This window comes from Tachysurus vachellii, chromosome 2 (genome assembly GCF_030014155.1).
Source record: "Tachysurus vachellii isolate PV-2020 chromosome 2, HZAU_Pvac_v1, whole genome shotgun sequence".
Lineage (NCBI taxonomy): Eukaryota > Metazoa > Chordata > Actinopteri > Siluriformes > Bagridae > Tachysurus > Tachysurus vachellii.
In genome coordinates, this window is record NC_083461.1 from 21,011,165 (window position 1) to 21,025,346 (window position 14,182).

General features: G+C 38.4%; 1 protein-coding gene across 2 annotated transcripts; it reads right to left on the reverse strand.

Annotated features, from left to right (window-relative positions):
* Nucleotides 1-202: 202 nt before the first annotated feature.
* LOC132841467 (alpha-tectorin-like) lies at nt 203-12,899 on the reverse strand. 2 transcript variants are annotated; one of them, XM_060863786.1, is made up of 14 exons: nt 12,778-12,899; nt 12,020-12,079; nt 5,851-5,904; nt 5,696-5,725; nt 5,005-5,141; nt 4,519-4,785; nt 4,194-4,292; nt 3,967-4,090; nt 3,237-3,347; nt 1,888-2,069; nt 1,312-1,466; nt 911-1,153; nt 633-798; nt 203-539 (listed from the first exon to the last, which is right to left on the reverse strand). In XM_060863786.1, the coding sequence occupies exons 2-14, from the start codon at nt 12,063-12,065 to the stop codon at nt 483-485; spliced, it is 1,671 nt and encodes a 556-aa protein (XP_060719769.1). In that variant the 5' UTR covers nt 12,066-12,079; nt 12,778-12,899; the 3' UTR covers nt 203-482. The 2 variants fall into 2 exon arrangements, with proteins under 2 accessions (XP_060719769.1, XP_060719770.1); XM_060863787.1 differs by lacking the exon at nt 5,696-5,725.
* Nucleotides 12,900-14,182: the final 1,283 nt, after the last annotated feature.

A 14,182-nucleotide genomic window follows, 5' to 3' on the forward strand; every position in this document is an offset into this window, starting at 1 on the left:
ATTTAAATACAATTTAAATATAAAATTATCGACAATGAGCAAGCTAGAGACACAATTAGTGAGCAAAAACTCCCTGAGATTATATCAGGAAAAAACCTTGAGGGAAACCAAACTCAAAAAGGAAGTGATCCTCATTCAGGTAACACCGACATAAATAATAATAATAACAATAATAGAAGAAGAAAAAGAAGAACGAAGAACATGGAATGCTTGAGAAGATTTATTATTTGCTACTGATTTATTACTGGTTTATTCTTATTTTGAACTGTTTCGACAGAACAATGAGTACAGAAGTACACATGAATAGATAAAAATTGTCAATCACCTACAATTATAAATACAGCTTAATTTTGATATTACTTGCCATACTCATATGCACTGCCATAGCAAAACCATGATTAAACAAAGAGAAACAAGAAACTATAGCCCTGTTAACATCACCTGTGAGGAACAATCAATAATTTCAAAATTGCATCGTAATATCAGCTGTCATAGAAATCTACAGATCGGCGTCTTCTGGAAAGTGTTCCATTGCATGACTGAAATAGGAATTTTAAAAGAAATTACAAATGGAAAACGCAATTGCATGACTTTTCCAATCATTCCACAATGTCTTTTATTAGAAAACCTACCTGTGCACAGTTGCCTGGCCCTTGCAGACAGAGGTGGACCTGGCAGTGCAGTATAATAGAGTTGCCAGAGAAGCCGGTGAACATAAACATCCTGAAGGAGAAGCGGCTGGATGTGGAGATGCCGTTCTGCAACACCTCCACTGTGCCATCAGCAGGGTTTGGACACCTGGAGAGAGTCAGTTCAGTGCATCATCATTTCCTGAAGTCACATGTTACTTTAGCTCAGTAAATAACAGGAAAAAACTTCTGATCATGTGTAAAATGATCATTTCTCTTACTCCCTTATGATCAGGTCCCAGCGAACGAGTGAGTCCATCTGGTTAATGGGTGTGGCCCAGCAGTTGTCCAGCACGAGAGTGATTTGTTTGCTGTCAAACTGATCCACTTCCACAGCTATATATAGCTGTTGGTTCATTTCTAGGGTCACATTACCAGAGTATGGAACCAGGAACTGAGAATCAGGATATGGGACCATATGGATCTGGTACGACCCCTCGGTAGACAGTTCCCTGCTGATAGTACTGTGAGAAGAATTAGATTAATTCCACATTTTAGTAATCATCATCACCATGGTATATATATCTTTCATATATTAAAATACAGCACAAAGTGCTTGACCATGTGAAAAAAGGCTAAAAATGAAACGTGTGGTGGTGTGATGCTGATGCTAGATCTCTACCTTCCTGAGATTTGGAAGGCCATGGGCATGGAGAAGCTCTGGATGAGTGGATACAAGCAAGAAAAGGCTATATTAAGCCCACTAACATGACTGATCACACCCATTCCGTCAGTTGTCCCAGCATTGTTCTTAAAGATGATGTGTGTTTCATTATGCTAAAGAACAGAAAACAGAAATGACATTTTTCAGTACTGTGTATTGGTATTGTACTGTGTATTTGTATTTCCTCTTATTAAAATCTAAATCTAATAATGAGACAAACCAAAGGGTAAAGTGACAACATTCAGGCCTATTTAAATGAACTTTCCCATAATAATCCTAGGCCTAGCTCAAATTCTAAACAAAGTTAGTGACATATTGATCAGATGCTACTAAATTGAATTGTATTGTAGCACATTCATTGGTATGGTCATCAAACACTGAATTTATATTTACATTTATAGAAAATTATGTGTGGAGGAGTTACACAAAGAGGAATTATAACTTGTTCTAATCATATATGCAGTATGTTAAATAAATAAATAATGAAGACAGTGTATGTAAATTTAAAGTATATAAAAGCGGGCTGGTTTGTACCTCCAGAATTGTGCCACACATAGTATTACTGTCAAATTTGAAGACCAGCCGGTTATTTTGGATCTCGCCTTTGCATGTTGGGTCATTGAGGTGGAGAACATCTGCAGAATATCCAGCTTCAAACAGCTGACAGCGAGACAGAGACAGTGATCCAGAACTGCCTGAACATGTTTCAATGGCGTCTGATGGAAAATGGAGCCAAAAGTAAGAAAGCAACACTGTGAAAACACCATCCACCCTGTGGAGCATGGTACAGTAGCTGTAGTTTTATGTTGAGTTTTAACCTTCAACACTTCTCTGACTAATCCCTTTTTAGCCTGTCACTGATTTTTGGTGCATGCCCTACTCAAGTAGGCAGAATCATGGCTGTTCTATGTTCTTTCTATTTTTAGGAATTTTAATTTAATTTCAGTCAGGACCACTTGAGTCAAAATAAAGACAATTCTTTTAGACATATATTTAAATTTTTATTTGCAAGCTTGTTAAAATTTACATTTGGTGGTATGGCTCTGTTCTGAATTCCCCATCCTTTTCATGAGCTCCATTAAAGCTAGTCAGGGAACAGCAGCAGCTTCTGGGGACAATCTCCCATTTAAACTGGGAAAGCAGCAAAACAAATCCCCCCATTTAGAACAGAGCCTGCATCAGTGACAACAGAATGACACTGATTAAGTTAAACAAAAAGTTTCAAGGAGGAGCTAGGGGAGGAGGTGGGTTGCAGCAATGCAGAGGAAACAGCCAAGCAGTCAGACTGAAAATGCATTTAAATAGGGCGCCCTGTTTGAAAGGGACCAACTGAGCGCTTAGGAATCAGATCAACTGATGGGCTGGGTTAGAAATTTTGACAATCAGCTGATAGCCGAGCTTGACTATGCGGCCTGCCTGAACCGACGCTGAACGCTACATTTAATTTTGTTTAGAAACAAATCCTGATAAAATTAGCAGAATTCTTCCCTAGACTTTGTTTGATAGCTTCAACAAATTCTGGTTGCCCAGAATTATTCAAGCTAATGTCTCTGGGACAAAATAATTCAGATCATGAAGAACTTTGCACAACTCATTAATGCCCCTTTTTCACCAAGGCAGTTTGAGTGCTGGTTCTGAGCCAGAGCCTAATTTAAAATCAGTTCTTTCTTTTTTGACACCCAAAGCACCGGCTCTGAACCAGGAAAAGTGGTTCTTAAGTAGCACCAAAACATTGCTGGTCTAACAGCAAACCAGTTCTTAGAAGGCTCGCCAGTGAACCAACATTGAACCAGCACCAGCACTACTGTAGCTCTGAACCAGCACCCGGTTCTTTCTGGTGGAAAAGGAGCAATAGACAGACTGACTTTAATGGTGGAACATACCATAAGTGTCTTTGTTCAGCATTGTATTGTTCTCTCCACAGCCACAGCCATAGACTCCATTTATCTGTTTACAGACTTCATCCCAAGAACAGTTCTGCTTCTGACAGTATGCTACAAAGAGACAAAAAACAGATATATTACCAGACTGCCACCAGCCATATGTTAATGATATAAACTAGGCTTTTATCACTTAATTCTATAGAACTAGAGAAGTACTGTACAGGTTTACATTCAACAGTGTGAATGTCTAACTATTACAGCACATATCCCAGGGTGTTTTCTTTCTCTTATATTACAATGATTACAAATGAGTTCCTGTTGTGTTCAAGTTCATGTAAGCAATTGCTAGATCACTCTCTTTTTATTAAAGTAAATAAGATGATGAGAAAACTCCAGCTTCTTATGTTACCAAGAAGCTGTCGTTAGATTGTCCCAAGAAACTGGGGATGCCTTCCAAACCTGTAGTATGCACAATTGAAACTATACCATATTAGAATGAATGCACTGATATAAATCTGGTATTTGAATTATTGCTAGAAGACCATGGTGTAATAAAAAAAATCATTGAAATAATATGAAGCTGGACAGCCTTAGAAATGAAACTATAGAAATCATCACGTGTATTGAATGAAAATATTATTAACATTTAGCAGCAGGTTGTACTGCTTAAAATATATATTTTTTAAATTTCAGCACATTAAGCAAAAAGAATTAATGACAGAATATTCACATGAGGCTGGATCAATGACTTGGAAAGCCCAGCGACCAGGGATTTGGACGTTGGAAGATGAAGAGAGGGTAATGATGTCTTTTGCAATTATATTGGAGGTACCATCCACTGTCTCATAGCCAGCCTTGAAGGAGTATCCAAACAACACAGTGACTATGACTTATTTTGAAATGTTCTAACAATTATTTTACAAAATTAGGAAATAAAGATGAACATGATCCTCTCACCAGCCAGTTCTGATCAGTGGAATCAATTTCTCCATAGTTCAGCATGACAAAAGACGCATCTGTACCATTAGAGACCAAAACTGCTTGGAATGTTGCGTTCTGGAAGTAAAAAAACAACTTTGATCAAATCATGGAATAACATATAAAGGTGTATTTCAAACTGTTATATTCTGAAATTGTACATGTCCACATAAATCAACACATGACATGAAGTGATCACATGAAAAAAAATGAACTGTGTAAAATTTTGTGTCGTGAGTGAAATTTGAAACTTTTCTGTACTGAAAGTATAACAATTTAATTTCAAACAGTTATCCATTCTCACCCCTGTGCTGTTGGCAAATGACATAGACTGCCAAGTGGCTATAAAGAGCCATGTTGCGTAGAAATTATTTTCTGGGAACATAGTATTAATGTCGTGTGTCGCTTGAAAAAGAAGAGGACCACTGGTGACTTCCTCATAGACGACTCTTTCATGGTTGTCCGCTTTATAATCAGTCCAGAGTGGAGCGATGATGTCCGTGCCCGTATGCGGATGAGGACTGGACTTAGTTAGTGGCTTGGCAAAACTCAGTACACCATTCTTATTTGCCTATAATACAAATGAATAGAAAAACTAGACACCTTGAAATATTCTTTCTATCTCGTCTTTTTCAATATGCATTAAAGTGGTGATCTAACACATTTATTTATCTAAACTTTATATATCCAAATTGATATAACACACTTTATTGAAGATCTTTTACAATCTGTCTTAATAGACCATTTGGTATTTTTTATTTTATTTTTTTTAACCAAGGAGGTTTCTTACATATATTGTGGCCTTGTAGGATCCAAAGAAAGGGAATGCCTGTTGAAGTGTTATCTGAGGTGAACCTTCAATATTATCAAAAAGGTCAACTTCTGATCCATGAGAAAATGGATAAAAATGACCAGGAATGTAAGGACCTGAAAAACAGAGTCATATATAACCCTGTTGTAAATGTATAACTGTTACACTCTCCTTTTATACTCCTTATATCACAGCACTGTTCAGTTCTCAAAGCAAAATTATGCTGATTTGATTTTTATTTGTGTAGCTTTGTTTATTTTGTATAATATTTATTTTGTGTAATCTTTACTATCTTTACATACAGTACTGTCATATGTATGTAGGTTATATTTTGTTTTAGAATGAACACCAAATGTTATGAGGTCACTTTCCCATGAGTGACAATTTTTTTGATATGACAATGTAGCACCTTTCATATTACAGACAAATCCTAATATGTGGACAGACCATGAGCACTAATGTTTCACTCCCAACATGTTAGAAACATATCTCTGTGTATATTTTAAAATCTGCTCTTACATGATAAGCAAGATACAAATAAATAATTCAGCTCCCCATTATTTCTTGACATTATCAAAAGTTTCTTATTAAGTATTCGTATGATTGTTTTTTTATTATAAAATGTTCACAGGTTATACCATGTATACAGACATTATTGGTTAAACTGTACCTGGGGGCAATGTTGCTAGCTCTTGATGTACTGTAAGAGACCCAGAAAGAGCAAGATCCCTACAGATTAATGATGAATGTTATGGTAATGCTGGACTCCCATTAACTATGACCTGTAATATAAAGTCGTTATAATAAAAGTGCGAATGATTGTACCTGTTTGGGATTGTATATCCATGGTTTCTGTGGTGTGTCTTGTGGCCACCTCACCTAATTTCAGAGAGAGGAAGAGAGATTAGATATGAATATTGATTCAGCATTTCCTCCCTTTTTTGGAGGATGTCAGCAATGGTGCCAATTACTGACAGTACAGTTAATGAACTGGACTGATTATTTAGTCCATTACTACAAGCTGGACTCCAAGTTGGCACAGAAAGAGATTGACAAAGGCCAATTCAATGTATTAGTTTTTTCTATAGGCACATTTCGCCAAATGATTTTATGTTTTTCTGTTACACTATTGAAATTATATTTGCAAAAAGTGAATATCTGTATTTATATGAGTATATTTTTTAAAAATAGATATCAGTCAGTATTTTTTCAAAAATTCACACTTATTAAAAAAAGAAAATAGTGTATTTGGATGATTAAAATATTCAGCCTTTTATTCATATTGAAGCACCAATGATTTACTATTTAATCAAGAAAATGCTATGCAGAAAATATATTAATTTACATCAATTTATATTCAACAACATTTAGCATTTTGGGAAATTTTTGTTATATACTTTTAATCATGGATGTAAAGTGTTCTAAATGTTACTGTTATGCTAGACACAGAGGTGGAAGCCGAAGTGAAGGCAAACAGAGTTTTAATGCCATAAACACACTGGTTAGCAGAGACAATGATATATCCGGCGGAGCGCTAGGGAGCGCGGCCCACGAAGTCCGGAAGTGAATGCAAAAGGCAGTCTGTGTCCAAATCCTAGGGAGCGCTTTAGCTGAAGCGCGAAGCTGGGCATTTACACAGGCGTGTAGTGAAAAGCACAGCCGAACCATAGATAATAACAGACGGAGGTTAGAGTGAGAGAGGGGATTATATATGGTGGTTGATGAGGTTGAAATGCGAGTCCGGTGTGTGTAATTAGTACGCCGGCGAGCCGCTCTGTGCGGGCGGGGCACGCACGGGAGAAGAGTCAGGTAGCTCCCTTACAGTTACGTGTGCCTTTGAAAATCTTTGAGTAAAATAAATCAACATGTTCCTCTGTAGGAATAGTGTTTTATGGGAAATGAGCCATCTTGAATTTAAAATTTCTTTCAAACATAGGAGAAAAATATTTGTCCTTGGTCTCATCAGACCAGAGAAACTTTCCCCAAATATTTGTAAAGTTTCAAACACATGCTTTTTTTAAACTAAAAAAGATTTCATATGGTTGTCACTCTTTTATAAAAACATGATTTGTGAAATGTCTGGACTAAAGTTTTCTTGCTTCTCTCATTTGAACTGTGCAACCGTTTACACCTTGGAGTTACTTTTTTTTCTTAATGTATATCTTAATTATGTCCACTTCACTTCCATATTTCATCACTACAAAATGTTGAAAAGCAGATTAGATCAGCATACTTATAGGTGATACTGCATAAAGGCTTGTCTCAAATTTGCTTTCAAAATATCCATAATTAAATAATTAAAACTGGTTGGAAGGCCTAGCTTAAGACTGAATAGGGGCAATTACTTTTGACATATCTGGTATAGCTGCATAACCAGTTTGCTTTAAATGAAATGACCAAGAATAAACCACTTGTGACATTCTGCAATAATGTTTGTTAAAATAATTCTGCATCATCGCACCACCGAGCTATAGAGTTTGTGACAATTTGCTGCATAATCTATAAACAGTGGATTCAAACAGTATTCAGCCCCTATCACTTTTCTCACATTGCATCCTAATACTACTATTGTTTAAATTCATTTTTATCCCTCACTTACTACCTCATATGTCTGTAAAATTATTAAAAAGAAAAAAACTAAAATATCACACTTATATAAGCATTCAGACCCTTTGCAACAACACTTGAAATTCAGATGCTACCCATTTCTCTTGCTGAGCTGTTTCTACACCATGGTTCAAATCCACCTGTGGTAAATTAAATTAATTAGACATGATTCAGAAAGGCACACACCTTTTACTAGAAGGCCTCACAGCTGACAATGCAGATCAGAGCATATCTCAGATGCATATCCGAGAAACTGTTTGCAGAGCTCAGAGACAGAATTGTTGTAAGATACAGATCTGAGGAAGGCTACAAAAAAAAAAAAAAAATTCTGGAAGATTCCCAAGAACACAGTGGCCTGTATAATTCTCAAATGGAGGACTTTTGTTACAACCAAGAGACTTCCAAGAGCTGATCGATCGGATAAAGTGAGCAATTGGGGAGAAGACACTTAAGAGTGGTGACCAAGAACCTGATGGTCAATCTGACTGAGTTCCAGAGATCCTGTGTGGAGATTAAGAAAACTTCCAGAAGGACAACCATCACTACAGCCCTCCGCTGATCTGGACTAGACAGAAGCCTCTCCTCAGTTCAAAACACATGAAAACCTGCCTGGAAAAGCATCTGAAGGAAAGGTGAGGAACAAGATTCTTTGGTCTGATGAAACCAAGATTAAACTGTTTGGCATCAATTCTAATCAATATGTTTGGAGTAAACCTTGGTCGAGGTTGGTCGGCCAACCTACTCCTTGGTCGAAGGAGTAGAGGAGGGAGGAGAGTGCACAGACAGAGAGAGAAGAGGAAAGGTAAGAGTGTAGGACTGAGAATAGGGACTCTGAATGTTGGTACTATGACAGGGAAAGGTAGAGAGCTGGCTGATATGATGGAGAGAAGGAAGGTGGATATACTGTGTGTACAGGAGACCAAGTGGAAGGGTAGCAAGGCTCGTAGTATAGGAGCAGGATTCAAGCTGTTTTATTATGGTGTGGATAGTAAGAGAAATGGGGTAGGTGTGGTCCTGAAGGAGGAGTTTGTGAGGAATGTTCTGGAGGTGAAGAGAGTGTCAGACAGGGTGATGAGTCTGAAGTTAGAGATTGAAGGGGTGATGTTGAATGTTGTTAGTGGTTATGCCCCACAGGTAGGTTGTGAGTTAGAGGAGAAAGAGAGATTCTGGTGTGAATTCGATGAGGTGATTGAGAGTATTCCCACGGGTGAGAGAGTCATGATAGGAGCGGATTTTAATGGACATGTTGGTGAGGGGAACACAGGTGATGAGGAGGTGATGGGCAAGTTTGGAGTTAAGGAAAGGAACCTTGAAGGACAGATGGTAGTAGACTTTGCTAAGAGGATGGACATGGCTGTGGTTAACACGTATTTTCAGAAGAGGGAGGAACATAGAGTGACTTACAAGAGTGGAGGTAGGAGAACACAGGTAGACTACATCCTTTGTAGAAGAGGCAATCTGAAAGAGATTAGTGACTGTAAAGTGGTAGTGGGAGAGAGTGTAGCCAGACAGCATAGGATGGTGGTGTGTAGGATGACTCTGATGGTCTGTAAGAGGAAGAGGTCAAAGATAGAGAAGAAAACTAAGTGGTGGAAGCTGAAAAAGGAGGAATGTTGTGAGGAATTTAGACAGAAGTTGAGGCAGGCTCTGGGTGGTCAGGTAGTGCTGCCGGATGACTGGGAAACTACAGCAGAAGTGATCAGGGAGACAGGGAGAAAGGTGCTGGGTGTGTCATCTGGAAGGAGGAAAGACGATAAGGAGACTTGGTGGTGGAATGAGGAAGTTCAGGATAGTATACAGAGGAAGAGATTAGCCAAGAAGAAGTGGGATATGGACAGGACTGAAGAGAATAGACAGGAATACAAGGAGTTACAGCGCAGAGTGAAGAGGGAGGTGTCTAAGGCCAAGCAGAAGGCATATGATGAGTTGTACACTAGGTTAGACACTAGAGAAGGAGAGAAGGACTTGTACAGGTTAGCTAGACAGAGGGATCGAGATGGGAAGGATGTGCAGCAAGTTAGAATTATTAAGGATAGAGATGGAAGGGTGCTCACAAGTGAGGAGAGTGTACAGAGGAGATGGAAGGAATATTTTGAGGAGCTGATGAATGAGGAAAATCAGAGGGAAAAAAGAGTAGAAGGGGTGAACTCTGTGGAACAGGAAGTAGATAAGATTAGAAAGGATGAAGTCAGGAAGGCCTTGAAGAGGATGAAAAGTGGAAAGGCAGTTGGTCCTGACGACATCCCGGTAGAGGTCTGGAAGTGTCTAGGAGAGGCAGCAGTGGAATTTTTAACTAGTTTGTTCAACAGGGTATTAGAAAGTGAGAGGATGCCTGAGGAATGGAGAAGGAGTGTGTTAGTGCCGATCTTTAAGAATAAGGGTGACGTGCAGAGTTGCAGCAACTATAGGGGGATAAAGTTGATGAGCCATACAATGAAGTTGTGGGAAAGAGTAGTGGAAGCTAGGTTAAGGAAGGTGGTGGAAATTTGTGAGCAGCAGTATGGCTTCATGCCCAGAAAGAGCACAACAGATGCAATTTTTGCTCTGAGAATGTTGATGGAGAAGTATAGGGATGGTCAGAGGGAGTTGCACTGTGTGTTTGTAGACTTAGAGAAAGCGTATGACAGGGTGCCAAGAGAAGAGCTGTGGTACTGTATGAGGAAGTCAGGAGTAGCAGAGAAGTATGTCAGAGTGGTGCAGGACATGTATGAGAGGAGCAGGACAGTGGTGAGGTGTGCTGTAGGTCAGACAGAGGAGTTTACAGTGGAGGTGGGACTGCATCAGGGATCGGCTCTGAGCCCCTTCCTGTTTGCTATAGTGATGGACCAGTTGTCAGAGGAGGTCAGACAGGAGTCTCCTTGGACGATGATGTTTGCAGATGACATTGTGATCTGTAGTGAGAGCAGGGAGCAGGTGGAGGAAAACCTGGAGAGGTGGAGGTTTGCGCTGGAGAGAAGAGGAATGAAAGTCAGTCGTAGTAAGACTGAGTACATGTGTGTGAATGAAAGGGAGGGAAGTGGAATAGTAATGTTACAGGGTGAAGAGGTGAAGAAGGTACAGGAGTTTAAGTACTTGGGGTCAACAGTCCAGAGTAATGGAGAGAGTGGGAAAGAAGTAAAGAAGCGAGTGCAGGCAGGTTGGAGTGGGTGGAGAAAGGTGTCAGGAGTTCTGTGTGATAGGAAAATATCAGCAAGAATCAAGGGGAAGGTGTACAGGACAGTGGTGAGACCGGCCATGCTGTATAGTTTAGAGACAGTGTCACTGAAGAAGAGACAGGAGTCAGAGCTAGAGGTAGCCGAGCTGAAGATGTTGAGGTTCTCTTTGGGTGTGACAAGATTGGACAGGATTAGGAACGAGTACATCAGAGGGACAGCCCATGTTAGACGTTTGGGGGACAAAGTTAGGGAGGCGAGATTAAGATGGTTTGGACATGTTCAGAGGAGGGAGAGTGAGTATATTGGTAGGAGAATGTTGGACATGGAGCTGCCAGGCAGGAGGCAAAGAGGAAGGCCAAAGAGGAGGTATATGGATGTAATTAATGAGGATTTGAAGCTAGTGGGTGCAAGTGTTGAGGATGCAGAAGATAGGGTTAGGTGGAGAGAGATGATTCGCTGTGGCGACCCCTGAAGGGAAAAGCCGAAAGAAGAAGAAGATGTTTGGAGTAAACCAGGCACCACTCATCACTTGCATAATAACATCCCAACAGTGAAGCATGGTGGTGGCAGCATTATGCTGTGGGTGTGGGAGAGTGGTCAGGGTTGAGGGAAAGCTGAATGGAGAAAATTATAAAGATATTCTTATTAGAACCTGTTGTACAACGCACAGGACCTCAGATTGGGCGAAAGGTTCACCTTCCAACATGACAATGACCCTAAGCACACAGCCAAGACAACACAGGAGTGGCTTAGGGACAACTCCGTGAATGTGCCAGAACCCTGACTTGAACCATATAGAACATCTCTAGAGAGACCTGAAAATGTCTGTCCACCGATGGACACATCCACCCTGAATGAGCCTGAGCTGATTTTGTGGAAAGCTTGTTGCATCATACCTAAAAAGATTTGTATTTGTTGTATTTGCTGCCAAAGGTGATTTAACTAAGTACAGAAGAAAAAGTTCTGAATAATTAGGTACATTTAATATTTTAGTTTTGTCTTTTTAATAACTATACAGACATTTCTAGAGTTATGTTTACACTTTGTCGTTATTGGGTACTGAATGTAGATAATGAGAAATAAAAAGAATTTGTAGATTTAGGCTGCAACATAACAAAATTGAAAAATGTGAAGGGGTTCTGAATGCTTTCTAAATACATCATAATGTATTTAAGATTTTATTCAGGTAGAATAACACGTTTCTGTTGTAAGGTTCAGATCTAAAGACTTACTCATAAAGAGAAGGGCAGCAAGACACAACAGAAATGGACACCCCATGATGACCCGAAAATCTAGAATTAGAAATGAAAGAGATGTACATACAGTATGTATTGAGACATATATCACAAAAGGGAAAGTAAATGTATGCAAACATGGAACATATTATTAGAGAAAGCAGTACCTATATAATTCTATTCTATTAATTCTATATAATTATCAAGGAGTAGTACAAAACGAAACAACAAAATTTTATCACAGAATTTGTCTTTGTGTTCACATTTATGCTATATTAAGGTTAACCCTTCCTTTAAGGTTTTAGCTTGATGGACTGTTGAATTACCATGAGGAGCTGTTTTTAATACAGACTACAAAGCACTTATCCATACAACCGTCTCCTATTGCTGTTTTATATAAAAATGTATACAGAAATCTATGCTCTCTTTTTTATTATCTCTAACTCTTTAAAACAACCTTAATAAAGTTTTATAGAAAACAGAAAGGTGATTTATATTCATATGTATTTCCCTTTTTTCTGTACAAATGTACTCGCTACAGTTTCAATGTGCATTAAAACAAATAATTATTCGCAGATGTATCTCTAGATGATTAAGTGATTTTTTTAGATCTTGATGGTCTAAAACAATTACATTGGAAACTTTGGTTTAAAGAGTACATACTTAATTTTTCCAGAAGCCTGAGTTTGTTCTTTCTCCTTTTATATATCCTTCAGAAAGGGTTCATTTAAAGATATAATATAAAAAAGGCTTACCAGCCAGCAAACTGCTTGTGTTGTGTCGGCAGAACACCTGTGCAGCTGTCTACATGAGAATTACTGGGTATCTACAAACAGGAACAGGTAACAGGAAATCAACTTGAAAAATGCAGCTGCCAAATGTTCAGCCTGTAATTCATGTCAGAAAAATACTTTCTGTTTTAATTCTAGGCGTGATCACTCACACACACACACACACACACACACATATACATATACACACACACATATATATACATATATATATATACACACATATATCAGCTTTTTTGAAGGGGTTTAACAAAAATATTAAGATTTTTATTAGGCTAATATTAGGCTATTTTTGTCACAATCCCTCCTATTCACATGCTTAAAAGAAATTGGACATTTAACTGATGTCCAATGTGTCTACGTATATTTTGGACTAAAGTATGTACTCTTTTTGGTTAACTGTTAAAAACTGTTGCCTAGTTATTCTTCATTCATTATTCCTCATAGAATTTATGCTATATACAATAATTAAGTTTACCATTCCCATCTGGGTAATATTAGCTGAAAGTGTCCACAGATAAATAATTAAAAAATCTACCAGACTTTTTGGGTACCTTTCAGATATTCACTTCCACCTGCTATGATTTGGTACACACTAATTCTAACCTCAGATACTATTTTAGACAGATTGTAGGTGAATTGGGCTGTAGCAGGATTCTTGGAACCTGTTCATTATGGAAAACTCAATATATGTGGTCCAAAGAGGTGTCTATGTAAGTTTTGAGGGCCTTCATTAGGCTGCAGAAACAAAACAGATTTATTATTGATATACTAGGAATGTTAGAAGTGGCCAAATCAACAAGTTTGTAAATTTTTAAAAAGAAGGCATGCAAGGTGTACAGTTAAAAAAGTTATAATGCTGGCTATGACAGATGGTGTCAGAACACACAGTGCATTGCAGCTTTGCTGCATGTGAAGCTCAATTTGTGGCTAATAATCTGTTGGTGTGGCTTGCAATTCAACATTTACAAAACATCTACAAAATTACACAGGTATTCATGGACAAGCTTTAAGTTGGTTTAGATCCTACCTGTCTGACCGATACCATTTTGTAGAATTAGATGGTGAACCCTCCAGTTTACTACCAGGTAATTATGGGGTCCCTCAAGGATCAGTTCTAGGACCTCTGCTCTTCTCGATATACATGCTTCCATTAGGGAACATTATTAGAAGACATGGGATTAGTTTCCATTGCTATGCTGATAACACACAGTTATATATCTCATCAAAACCAGATGAAATAGCTAAACTGTCCAAATTAACTCAGTGCCTTAGAGAGATAAAAGACTGGATGAGTTGTAACTTTCTGTTATTAAACTCTGATAAGACAGAAATACTAATTATAGGTCCAAAAACCAGTACACAGAAA